Source organism: Populus nigra, chromosome 5 (assembly GCF_951802175.1).
Source record: "Populus nigra chromosome 5, ddPopNigr1.1, whole genome shotgun sequence".
Lineage (NCBI taxonomy): Eukaryota > Viridiplantae > Streptophyta > Magnoliopsida > Malpighiales > Salicaceae > Populus > Populus nigra.
In genome coordinates this window covers 7,277,311-7,291,310 of record NC_084856.1, presented here as the reverse complement: position 1 = coordinate 7,291,310, position 14,000 = coordinate 7,277,311, and the positions used below count along the sequence as shown (strand labels likewise).

The 14,000-nt window shown below is 27.5% G+C and overlaps 1 protein-coding gene across 1 annotated transcript; it reads left to right on the top strand.

Annotated features, from left to right (window-relative positions):
* Nucleotides 1-8,581: 8,581 nt before the first annotated feature.
* Nucleotides 8,582-11,197, top strand: LOC133693614 (uncharacterized). The gene is made up of 4 exons (XM_062114858.1): nt 8,582-8,926; nt 9,035-9,122; nt 10,164-10,316; nt 10,816-11,197. The coding sequence occupies exons 1-4, from the start codon at nt 8,794-8,796 to the stop codon at nt 10,847-10,849; spliced, it is 408 nt and encodes a 135-aa protein (XP_061970842.1). The 5' UTR covers nt 8,582-8,793; the 3' UTR covers nt 10,850-11,197.
* The last annotated feature ends 2,803 nt before the right edge of the window (nt 11,198-14,000 follow it).

The window sequence follows — 14,000 nt, the reverse complement described above, 5'->3', positions numbered from 1 at the left end:
AAAAAATATTTTTTGGTTTTTGACTTATACATATGAAATAAATCGAAATATAAATTTTTAATTTTTTATATTTTTTTATATATATTAAAAGAATAAGGATGAAATCTTATATATAAAAAGGCTGAATAACGATAAAATTAAAGAAAAAATTAATTTCATAAATTATTTTAAATAAAATAAATAAATAAAACATGAATCAAAATAGACATATAAAAAATTAAAAGATAATGAAATTACAAAACAAGTTTTAATTTTATAAATTATTTTAAATAAAATAAATAACAATTGAAAGATTAAGGATCGAACTTAATAGATAAAAAAATAAGATAAAAACAAATAATAATTAAAAAAATAAAAACCATATAAAAATTAAAATAAATCCAGTTTTAGAGGATAAAATTAAAAAGAAAGATTCAATATATATATATATATATATATAGCAATCAAGACAATTCAAAATCAAACTTGATATAAATAATAAATAACAAGATACTTTTTTTATTTTTTTGCAACTTCTGAAAGTTTATGACGTTTAAAATAAAAAAAATACTTTTTTTTAAAACTAAGCTAATTTTTTTTACTAGAAAGTATTTTTAATTGATCAACTTTTTTAATAATAAACAAATATAAAAAAATTTGAAAAGTGGTTTTTAAAGAACAACTTTCTATTAAACAATGAGGGCTAGGATTAAGCAATTGTTTATTTTGCATTTAGAATTATGTTTAAGTGTGTTTTAAAAATACATTTGATTTGAAAAGGTATCAAATTTATGTTTTTTTTAGATATTTTTAATAATTTTGATATGTTGATATTAAAAATAAAAAAAATTATTCTATTTTTTCAATAATTATATATAAAATATATCGAATAATTTTATATCGACAATTGTTCTAATCTAGACTATTTTTTCATAGCATTATAAAGATTAAATATAAAATCACATCTAATCAATTTACTTATTCTATTAAAAGAACTCTCGACATGTATAAAAAGTTTTATTAAAAAAAAAGGACCCTAATTATCCGATGAAAAGAAAACTTATAGCAATTGAGATGATTTTTTCTAACTTTAAAATCTCGGATGCTGAAGAGCATTTTCACCGTAAAAATAATTCACGACATCACACCATTTATCAATAGAATTGACTAGTTTTTTTTTTTTTGGGTAACAATCAAATTTTTATTATTATAAAAAATAAATGTGCAATTATTGTCAACATATTTTTTAACATTGAAAAAAGAATTAATTGGGAATCAAAAAATATAAAATGTATATATTTGATAAATAAATAAATAATTATATATACCAATAAATATAAAAAAGAGTTGTAAATACTAACCAAAATTAAATAGGAAAGTTGAATGATAAATGCAAATTAAATTATCTAATCTTACACCACTAGAGCTCTTAATTTATTTATTGTTTACTTTATTATATGGAAATTGAATGATTTTTAATGAAATATAATCTTATCTATTTAATACAAATATTTCTAATTAAGCTTTAAGAAAAATACGAAGAACTATATAAAAAAAAAAGCGTTTTCTAATATTAAAGAAATTATTAGAACCTTATTTGAAAATAAATTTAAAATCAAAAGCATTTAATGGAATAATGTCCTAAATATTATTTTAATTATTTTAACCTATTGGATTTTATATAAGAAAATTTTAAAAATTAACATTCATAAATTGGATTGGCCAACCTCTAGCTAAAAAAAATAATGTTACGTGTATGAGGTTTTGTAAAGTTAGGCCTGCCAGCCTAACTCTCTAGTTTTTTTAAAAACAAAATGGTCAAACAACATGTCATCTTGAAATATACAAAACAAATTATAAGAGGCAGCCAATCATGTGTTGTAGAAATGTTTTGGCCATCAAAGATGACCAAGAAGTTGGGCCAAATGTTTTTTTAAAACTTTATAGCTCATTTTTAGCCTATTTTTACCATAAAAAAATATTTAAAACACCCTCATAAACCTAAAAGCTATCTAAGCGTAGATCTCTTTTATGGTATTATTGATGAAAAAAACTAACTAGCAATGAACTCTTTTCTCTAAGAGGAACTCACTAAAACCAAGTTTGGTTTTTTTAGTGATCAAAATATGGCCGACTAAACATTCTCTTTATTTGTTATTTTCCGATGATTATCTCTCTCTTCTCTCAACCTCGAAAATTAAAAATGAACAAAATAATGTATTTGACTAAAAATTAAATTTCAAAAACTAAATGAACTAAAAATGAATGAAAAGGAGATTGTTGGATCAAAGAATTTTGTTATGTGCAAAGTTGTCATTGGCTACTAGTTTCTTTGTTTTTTATAATTTAGTCATGTCGCGTAAAATTTTGACTCTCAATTGCAAATTACAGAAAATTGGTTATTAATTTGGCCATAATAGGATGCAATAAAAGAGAAAAAAAACTTTAAAAATGAAATAATTTGTTTTTAAAAAAAAAACAATGAACCCATAATGTAATGTGTTTGTGTCTATAATAAATAAATAGTGAAAACTCACAGTGCAAAAAAGGCATGTTGTTCTAGTTTTTTTTTATAATGGAAGGAAATTTATTCTCTAAAGAAATGTTATTTTAGATTCATTGAAACTTGTTAAATATGTTGTTTTTACTCCCCAAAACATGTTGTTTTTACTCCCCAAAACATGTTAATAATTTCTTATTCATTTACTCTTCACTCATTTAAAATCTTTTATTTCTGCATGCAAACAAAAAAAGTAAATTCATAGCAAAAAAAAAATCAATAGTCATTATAATTTCTTATGTGTTGTTTTTTTCCATAAACCATTCTAATAATTTTTTAGGCCTTTATTCGCCACTTATTTAAAGTTTTTGTTTCCACGTGCAAAAAAAAAATTCAAAATTTTTATCAAAGAAATCAATAGTCGATAAATTTTTATATATATTGTGAATAGTCAATGTAATTATTTATTAGCGATATTGTTATGATCTAAAAAAACTAAAATTACCTAGTCTTTCACAGTAAACATAAGCACGATGCAATGTGAATTTGCACAATGTATTCTTTTTTCTTATTTTTTCTCTCCCGAAAGACATGACTTAATGATTACCATGCATATTTTTTTTTCTTTTTCTCCTCTCTTTCTCTCCTGCTAACAAAAACAGATAAGTGTTTACTTTTCTTTCTTTTCTCCCTCCCTCTTAACACTCTTAACACCAACAAAACCTATCTTTCTATATATCTTCTTTGTGTTTTTTTTTTCAATTTATTAGTTGATATTGACGGGTTTTGTGTTTATTTTTGTCGACATGGATAATCAAAGAAAAAAAAGGCATCTTTATTTAGCCTTTGCCATGGTTGGAGACATAATTAGAGTTGTCTATTTAGAATCTCTAGCTTTTTCTATCATGGTTGATGATTAGAACAATGATACATACAACATGTATAATTTGTTTAGATTGTGTTTTGGTTTTCCTTTTATTTATTTTGGTTGTTTTCTAATTTCATAATCGAAAGAAATTATAGGTTTAATAGGTTATGACGGGTATGGAAAGAGATGACGAGGCAAATAATAGAAGTGGGGTGGGCATGTCAAATCAAATGGAAAAAGGTTAGTTTTGGTATTTCTCTATATCTTGTAATCAATTTTAATTTTCTTCTTTCCTCAATTTGACCTATACGTAGGACAAATTATGTTTATCATTATGGCTTTTTTTTAAATGACAGTGAAATTTCAAAAAAACTTTGTAACAAGCATTTGGTGTTGCCTATTGTTGTCTACCTATTATGGGTTTCTCTCTCATCCCGGTATCTTTCCTACCTTCTTCTTATGATTTAAATTTGGATTAGGATTGATTATTCTAATTTTGTTTTGGTTAGTCAAATTTCATAGATTTTTATCTTTTGTAATGTTTAGAGTCGTGTGTCAATTTGGATTGCAATTAGTTTTCGTTCTATTTGATTTGTGTTTTTTCTTTGGAATCATAGATATTGTGCATTTTTTTTGTCTTTTTCTTGCACAGTTCATGTCTGTGTTGGTCTGTAATAAGTCACCGAATTTGTTATGTGTTTTTGGCTGATGTTCTAATTTTGATGTGGTTTTATTTATTTGTAGAACAAATAATTTAAGATATGATATTATGATAAAGCTCCAACTTTATCACAAGGTCTATGCATCTTGAAATTTAATGATTTTTTTTGTAGATATTAATATTATATAGTCTTTGTTAATTGAGAACTTAACTCCTATTCTTTTAAGCATTTGTTTGTTTTTCTGTTTGATGAAAAATTTATTTATTTTTGTGTTTTTACATGCATTTCACTTCAGTTGTCAACCTTTGAGTAACATACTGGTGCACCTTTATTATGCTCTTTCATTTTTGTTTATTATCTTTTCATGTTGTCTTTTCAGCATCCAATGCATAATTTTATATGTGTAAAGGACGCTTATGTTTGTTTGTTACTCTCTTTGTGTTTCATTTGCTTGCATATATATTTGTTTTTTCTTGTGTGATTGGTGGTCTTTCCTTGAATGAAGATTCATACAAACATTATATGCATAAAATGAAGGTAAGTGTAAAAGTTCATGGAAAGACAATTAAGTACAATATTAAAATCTTTAATGTTCATATTTTTCTTTTGTTAATGCTATTATTGTGTGCTCTTGCTTAGTTATTTCTGACATATAATTGGCTAATATAATTTCATACCAAGGTAAAATATGGTAGGGTGATAAATCTAAAGCCAATTCAAGGTCTATAAGCTAAGGGAAAAAAGAATGTGAAATATTGGGATCAAAGGCTGATTTTATAAAAATGTTGCTGGAAATTATTTTTTTCTAAAGAAATATTTATTGTTATGTGATAAAAATCCAACGCTTGATTTTATAAAAATATCATTGCTTGATTTGAGAATAAGTATATTTACGCTAGACATGGAATTTTAAAGAAAATATTACCAATTTGTAGAGTTTTAGTGTAGTTGTGTTATACTAACAAGGAATAAATCGACATATAGAAGCATACTTTATTCATAAAAGCTTAGTACATATCTCGTTAATTAGACATTAGAATGAAGAGCATAGGACTATGTTTTGGCGAGTCAAAACCAGATTGTTCTATTGACATGAAATCCAAGAATTGCACTCACTTATTATTAATATGGTCGTAAGTCTAAAAGTTAAGGAATTTGAAGATAATTTATCAAAACTTAGTTTGTTTCAACTATTTAACCTTCCAACAAAAGTAAGGTAGAGTGAAGAAGAAATGTGACCACCCTTGCATTAGGTAGCAAGTAAACTGTACTCTAATTGCTTTGCAAAAAAAATTTAAATAAATGAGAGAATTATGACAATATAACACTAAAATGAAAACAAGATGCATTTCACCTTTCCCTAGGCGATTGAATGTATAGTTATAAACATTTCAAATATATCACTTTTGATTTTCACAATTAAAAGGTTAACATGTCCTAACAAAAAGTAATGAGAATTTTGAACATTTTTTTAATGAAATTCATATAAATGTCAAATGATATCACTTAATTTAACTTTCTTTTTCTTCATCATCAACATTCATTTTTTTCATATTTATTTTTAATAGAAAACCTTAATAACAATTTTTAGAAAATAATCTAAAAGAGGTAGAGAACACTATATAGCCACACACATAAGCAATGTGAATTGAAACAATGCTTTCACTTTTTTTTCTCAGCTCTTAAAGCAATTTATACTTCAATTGTTGAACCTTTTTTTTTTCAATTTTATTCTTCCACTTTGCATTGACTGAGAATTCAGCCTAATAATTTCTCTTGATTAGCTTGCTATAGGATTATCGCGACATTAAAAAAAACTTCTCGATATTAAGTTAATGCTTTGCAAAATAGATTTCAATTTTATTTCTTAAATATAATTGAAACTTCAAGGATTAAATTCGACATTTAAACAAAAAAAAAAGTCTTTTCTTTTTTTATTGTTCAATTTTGATCCATATTTATTGAGGTTTTGATATTTAAGTCTTACATTTTATTTGTTTTGTATTTCAATCCATGGTTTTTGTGATGGGAAAGAGAAAGTTATCGAAAAATAATGGAGAATAGAGAAAGTAGTCGGTTGGTCAAATTCCAGGAAAAGAAAAAAAAGCCAAATTTGGTGTAAATATGTTCTCTTATTGAGAAAGTGTCTTTTAGGTGTTTTTGAATTTTTATATTGCTGAAAAAAGTAAATTGGGGTCAATAAAGATTTTTATTTATTTAATCTTGTGTTTTTTAATTGATTTAGGGTTTTTTTTTAAGGTGAAAAATTGGTTTATTGAGATTTTTAGGGTGTTTATTAGGTGTTTTTATATGAAAATATGTTTTTAAATCTAAAAAATATGGGACCTAACTTTTCAATCTTCTCTTTTAGAGTTCATGTTTAGAAGCTAATGGTTTCAGTAATCTCAACTAAATACTATTCAATCTAGGAACCTTACTTAGATGCCAATTATTCCAACATTTTCATTTGGAAGCCAATAATTCCGATAATTTCAACTGGATGCCAATCAATTATGCGACCTTACTTGGACACCGATTATTCTGGTAATCCCAACTAGATACCAATTAATTCAGCAACCTCACTTAAATGCCAATTATTCTGTTTTTCATTATAATTTATTTCTTCGACAAATATATTGTCAACTCAATAAAATCTTGAAATAAAAGAAAACTTCAATTATTATTGACTTTTAAAGAAATGATTTAATAGTTATTGAGATATTAAGGACTTATATGAGATCTACTATTGTCTAACTGTCCTCAATAACCGTGCAACTTCCACTATCTTTCCTATATCATCATAATAAAAAAATCATTTTCAATTCAAGGTTGTTATCATAAAAGTCTCAATTTCAGCTTTCGTTCAATTCTTATCTTATATCTAAAGAACTTCACAATTGTTTTTACTATAACCATAAATGCTTTCATTTTTTTTTTCTATCTTTAGGCCAAACCTAGGTTTAATTGGTTCTAATACATTATTCTCAATCTTTTCATGAATTTTTTCTTCTAATTTCATTTAATAATATACTACATCATTTCTTCTTTTTTGTTTGGCCAAATGTCATATAAAAAAACCGTGGTTTCCAATTAAAATTTTTCATTTAATTTAAAATAACTCATGCCTAAGTCATTTTCTTTTTATCCAATTGAATCGTTCCAAATTCTAGTGTTTCAATTAAAATTAAATGTCCTCTTGATTTACCATGTAGGTCAAACCTACTTCTTTTTATCTTTCTTCTATTAAAAGGTTCTCATTTTTTGATTTTACATAAATTGAACTTAAACTCATTCATTTTTCATTATATTATTTATTTAAACCATGAAACGAATCCATATATGTCAAGAACCCAACCAAAACATCAACCTCTTTAGTTTTCCTTCTAGGCTGAAGTTCTCCCTCTCTAAATTAAATGGAGTATGTTTTTCTTCTTCAATTCTTTTAATTAATATCTTTTTAATGACTTTTCATGCTTACTACCCTCAATCTAACATACAAACATCCATTTTATCATTTATTCATTCAAACACAAATTTATATGACACTTCTTTATGTAAAACACACATTTTTTATTTATTAATAATTCAAACCTAGCTTAAATCAAGGTTCTTTACCTCTTAAGCACAATAGATTGAGGGAATAAAAACAAGAAAGAACAAGTTTTATTCATTTCTTTTCCTTCTCTTCTCTTTCAAAACCACCCTCTCTAGTTAAATAAGTCTTGGAGTTATTCAACTTTTCTTGCTTAAATCCCTTCCCAATCTCTTTTTAATCCTTTAATTCATCACTCTTCGGTGTTTTTAGCAAGAATTGATTTTTGATCAAATCTTTACTCTTTTTCTCTATAATGTGACCGACTAACTTGGCTTCCTTTCTATTTATATGTCCCTCAGAGTTAATATTTATGACATTGCTATTGTTCTTTAATTCAATTATTTTTTTTGTTTAATCGGATATCCCGTCTCAGGCTTCTTTCAAAACTTATCATATCTCAAAGTTTTAAGTTCATTAAACTTCATTTTTGATCATTTAATTTACATATATTTTTCTATTATTATTTATTTCTTTTGATCACCTAGTTAAATTTTCAACACTTCACCAACACCATAATATTTTAATTGGAGTTTTATATTTTTTTATATTTACAACAACGCCACTAATTTAATATATAATGGGGTATATCTATCAAATCTTCGATTATCGTTATTTTTCACATATAAATTTATTTTTTTATTTTATCCAAGGAATTTGTACCAATTAACTAAGAATTTTCACCACTAGTCATAAAAATTCTTTTCTCAATTTATTATTTTTTGATTGGAAATTATATTATTTAACATTAATTTACAATATTTTTTTCATTAAATAAAAGATAATAGCAATTATGTAAATAATCATATATTTTTGTTGATTTTTTTTTTCTTGAATGTTAAGGGTTAATATGCGTATAAAATTTAGGATACAAACTGTAATTTTTTGAAACTCGGTATAATTTTGACCAAAATACAGGACATTGTGGTAATTTCCTTTTTAATTTACAAATAAAATTTGCAGGAAGACAAAAAATGTGTTGACAACCTGACACCATCACTAGCGTATCGTGTAATTGGCCAGTAATCATTCTATTATAGACAGCAAATTAAACGCAATTCATAACAGCCTGGAACTTCAAGCAGCAACAACAGTCAATCACTAACCAGCGTCCAGTGTTTGTTTGTTTTTTCCTTTCTTTTCTTAATTTTACATAGTAGCCAACAAAAAAAGGCAATCGAGAGAGAGGAAAATGGATTTGCCGGCGCTGTGGGCAATCTTCGGTCCTGGAGTCGCTGGCGCGGTATTTGGCGCGGGATGGTGGTTTTGGATCGACGCCGTCGTTTGTAGCTCTGTTACAGTCTCCGTCGTTCACTACCTCCCTGGTCACCCCCCTTTCTCTTTAATTTTCTCTCTCTCTCTCTCAATTTCAATATACAATTACATGTGTTTTTATTTAGATTGATTGATTTTTTAGGGCTTCGCAACTGCAGGCATATTTGCATCTATTGCTTCTCTGATGTTTAATTGCGTTAGAAAAGAGGATATTGATTACTCTCCTTACGAGGAAGGCGAGTGGAGGTCTGCAATTTTCCATCTCTCGTTGTTTCTCAGTTGCTTATTCCTCTTTTTGTTTCCTTTAGTTGATGCTATTTTAATTTTTCAATTATTTTGATTTTCTTCTGTTAGAAGCCCCAGTGAAAATTGGATTGTCTTATTAAATTGATTTTTTTTATCTGCTGGTTCCGGGGGCTTTACTTTGAAGGGAGATTTTTGGACTCTCAGTTTATGTAGCACACCGTGTCTTGTAACACCACGAGCGTTTATTTACTATTCTGATAATGATTTTGCTATCTTGTGTTGATTCCTGCAATGCTGATGCGTTAAAAGCTGTGATTTTAATATAAATTAGCGTTACCACTCTTAGAGTGGAGTTTAGTGGTGACCATTGCACATATTTTCTCCAGTGTATTTCTTAAAACCCACTGCTATGCTTAGTGTTTTTTAGTGGACTGCCTGCCCGCAGATGGGCATCACAATCTTTCTGATGATTGTTTTGTTTTCTCTTGTTGTTTCAACCTGTACTACTGTTGCTCTTGAGATTTTTGGTGCTGTTTTAATCTTAGTAAATGATGGCTAAATGGGATCTTTATCACGTAATTGAATACTACATTGATGTGATACACAAGTATGACCCTGAGAACTACCTGTTCTCATGTACAGGAATTTCTTATGTTGTTAATAATTGTATGAAAAAGAACAAATAAAGGAGATATGGCAGTTTTTGTTTGAGTTTGATGTTATTTTCTCTGGATCATGACTGCTAGAAGCTCTTGTTTTTCCTTCCTTTCCAAGGGCAGAGGTTCTCAATGGAATTGACTGTGGTTATGTTAGAATGATTTGAAACCTTTGATGATACAGCACAATTAATTTATTATGTCTATTCTTTTATGCTAGAAGATTTGGATAAAAAATTTAGACTCTCTCCCCCTATCTCTTTTTGAAATAATTGTGAATCTCTTCTAGCCATTACCACATTTGTTTCATTCTGTGGTTTCTAGATGGAAATGGTTTAACTTTCCATTTGGCTTTTGGGCTTCCTAATCCTTCTCTTAATTGCAGATTGAAGCTCTGGCTTTTCTTTGCATATGTTGTCTCCTTCGTCTCTTTAGCAGCATCAGTGGGCTTATTGATACAAGATTCCATTGTCAAAACTGGCCCTTCAGTGTGGACAGGAACTGCTGGCATCTTGCAGTGCGTGTTTGTGCTGATCAGGTAAATGGTTTACTGGCGTCTCTCATCTGTTGCATATCTTTAGGTCGTGATGTTAGCGCCTTTGCTTAGCCATAAACTGCTTCTCCTTTGCCTTTATTTTTTAGAAGTGCCCGAAGAATTTCCCGAGTTATTCAGGTTCCTGGTCTGACATCTTTGGATGGTCTTGTTAAAGTGGTCCTTTAATTTTTCTTTCTCATAATTACTTTGGCTAGCCTTTGATAAACATGCAGTTTTAGAATTTAGATGATAAATCTGTGCATGTTGATTTGAGCAATGAAAAGGTTGCCATGTGGATCTGCTGGTCCACCTCACTGTGTGACGATAACACATTCACACAGGAGACACAAGTAGGCATAACGCCTGCATGGAATTCACATGCACAATCATGTCCATTTTAGAGATGTTATTTGACATTGCCTGAACGAATTTGGATTTACCATTTTCCTCCTGTCTTTCTCATTTTTTAATCGACATCTCCATTCTTTCTTGTTTTCTGCAGTGGGCTAATTTGTTGGACTTCATACTCGGAATGAGTTATGTGATATGTGCAGCCTGTTGGAGCTTGGAATTATGACAGAGGGAGTTGGCTGTGTATGTATCAGAAATTATTCAATCCACAGGACAGAACATAGTTCCACCTCGTGCAAATGTTTATCCTGTGCTCACATTCTCGAGCATAAAAAAAAAAAAAGACCCGTGCAACTTTTCTGGAATTTGAGATGTTTGGTACATAAGAAAGTGAAATCTCATAAACTCTGGTGTTTCTTCAATGCTGCCTTTGTGCAGAAGCCAAATTCAATTGTTTTCAGGTTGGTCACACGAATCATTTAGTCTCAGTTTGAACCGAGAATGCTGAAAATAGCCATGTCCACTTTCAATCCTCCTTGGATCTCATGCTCTTATTCTTGTCTGCTCCCTGTTTTGTAATGTCGTTTTTGTTCTTGTTATGGCCTTTCCATGTGAATTCTAATTGCTGGTATCTTTTTCAAAGCTGCAACTTCATATTCGACAGCCAAATCCCCCCTTTCCGGTGGAACGAGTATATGATGAAATATTATATCTTGAATTCCAGTTAAGTTGTGACAGTTAACAAGCCTCAGCTGCATTTCTTACGCGCGTGAAAGAGTTTGATTCTCAATTTTATAGTCAATTCCTAGATGTTGACATTAGCTATGCGGCACGGTCGGGGTTTTCCCCCCGTAAAATATAATCGAAAATGAATTAGATTCAGATAATACGATATAATCTCTAAAACTTACAGTTAAAATTATGAAACTGTTATAATCTGATAAAAAATAATATGAATAAAACCTTAAAAATAAAATTTTTATTAAAAAAACTAATGCCACATAATAAAACTAAAAAATAAAATAAATAAAACGAATAACGTGAACTCGTGTTAAGTTTTTAAACCCATAAATTAGATTATTAGATCATAAATCACTCCACCTAAAAAAATCATGAAGTCTAATCCCCAATCAATAAAATATTAAATAATAAAATTAAAAAAAAACTTTAGAATGATAAAAAATAAAAAAATATTAATTAATAGAACGAGAATCAACATTGAAAAAAAATAAAAATAAAGGATAAATATTTTTTTTTATTGAAGGTAAAATTAAATAATTAAATATTAAAGGATATAATTGGAAAAAAAAATTGTTTACAATTAATTTTTTCAAGGAGTTTTAACTTTTGTTTTAACTTAAATCTGGGTGATCAATAGTTTTTCAAGGAGTTTTAACTTTTGTTAATTAAGAGTATGCTATATATAGTTTTTAAATTATAATTTTAAACTTTGAGTTACAATTAATTTTTTTCATAAATAAATTATGTGATAAAAATGAGTTTAGTTACAAATATGTTCGGTAACAAATAATTTAAAATAAATTTTTTAACGAGAAAAGGTAGTAAAAGGTCAAATTTATAAGTACGAAGTAAAGATTTTTAACTTTTGATTAAAAAACATTTTTAACTAAATTTTGTAATTTTTTTTTAATTTAAGTCTAAAATTAATTCTAACCAAATATACTTATATCTTTTTTTTAAATCAAAATTCAAAAAACAACTTAAATCAATTTACAAAAATCATATCAAATATAGTATAAATTCACTACGATTCTATTTCCAAATAAAAGTCGTGTTTTGAGAATGTGCATAATAGGCAAAGTGATAAATGATGGATGAAAGAAGCATTTTACTAGTTTTGGAGGAGTTAAATTTTTTATGTAAAAGAAGTGTTTAAATTCAAAATTTCAAGTTGTTGTATGAAATTCTTGAAATATTTTATATTTATTTTTTACTATACATTTATCTTCAAGTAAATGTATTTTTTAGTTTAAAATTTCTTATATTGATCTATTTTGAAATTTATATGGATGTATCAGTAACTTATAATGAATTTTTAATTTAACAAAAATAAATAAAAATAATATGTCTTGAATGTTAAATAATCATTTCAATTTAAAAATTCAAGAATTTGTTTAATTTCTACTTACCATACTATAACTATTTTAATATGTTGTGCTGTATTAGCACTAAAGTCACCTAATTATTTTGTGATTTATAGTCATAATAATCAAATTAAAATTACTATTATAGATATAACTTAAATTTAATATTTTTTTTAAAAAAAAAACAGCACGAATTCTTCTTTCATTGACAAATTAAAATTTCTTAAATAATACAAGTAAAAAAAGAAAAGAAATACAAGTTAAAACATTATAAATAGGAATAGTGTATAATTTAATAATTACTTTTAATGGCACAAAGAATCTATCAAATAAAATAAGCGAAAGAAGAAGAAGAAGCAAGAATTAATACGTTACATGTTTATCCAAGTAAATAAAAATATCGTATAATTTAATTAATATCATTTATGCACTGTATTTTTGTTTTTAACGATTTTCAACGTTATTTCTATCTTTTAAATATAATAAATAACTTTTTATCTAAAAAATCATAATTTCTCATTATTATCAAACGAAACTCTAGAATGATTTGCTATTAATTCTTTAATATTATTTGGATTTCGGTTTTTGTTTATTTACTGATAAATCATTTCCAGATGGTCAATCCAAGCAGGATAGACTAAGGGCATGCATGCACCTTACAGCATTAACAGCTCGATTGGGTACAGCTTGCTCTCATTTCCTTGTAAGCAAGAATGGAGCTGGACCTCACAAAATCTAAACCAGAAGCCAGTAAATAGTTAAATTTCATAATGGTCTTGCTAGAACTGGCACTAAACTTAATTACTCATGTTCAAAAGCAGAAGATGATGATTTAAGGATGTACAAATCATTAAAACACATAAACACACAATCTAGAGTGCAAGCAATGGCATTAAATTGTCAGAAACAGCCGTCTACAGGGGTAAAGGGCACTCCTTCTCCTATATATACACTGCTAAATGTAGATGGAGAGGCATGCGGTGTTCAGTTACATCCCTCGCATGCTTAAATTAGAGGTTGAGGCTAAAAATAAACAGATGGGGTTGATGAGCTCAATGTGCAGGTTGATTCTCGTTACAATAATACTGGCGGCTCACCAGTTTTCCATTTCTAGTAAGATCTCTCTCCTGCAACTAGTACTGAAAACACGCTCGACTTTGTTTTAACCAGATAATCACAAGTTTTCAATCTCTTGTTTTCACATAATTAATTAGTTTATCTACCAGCATTA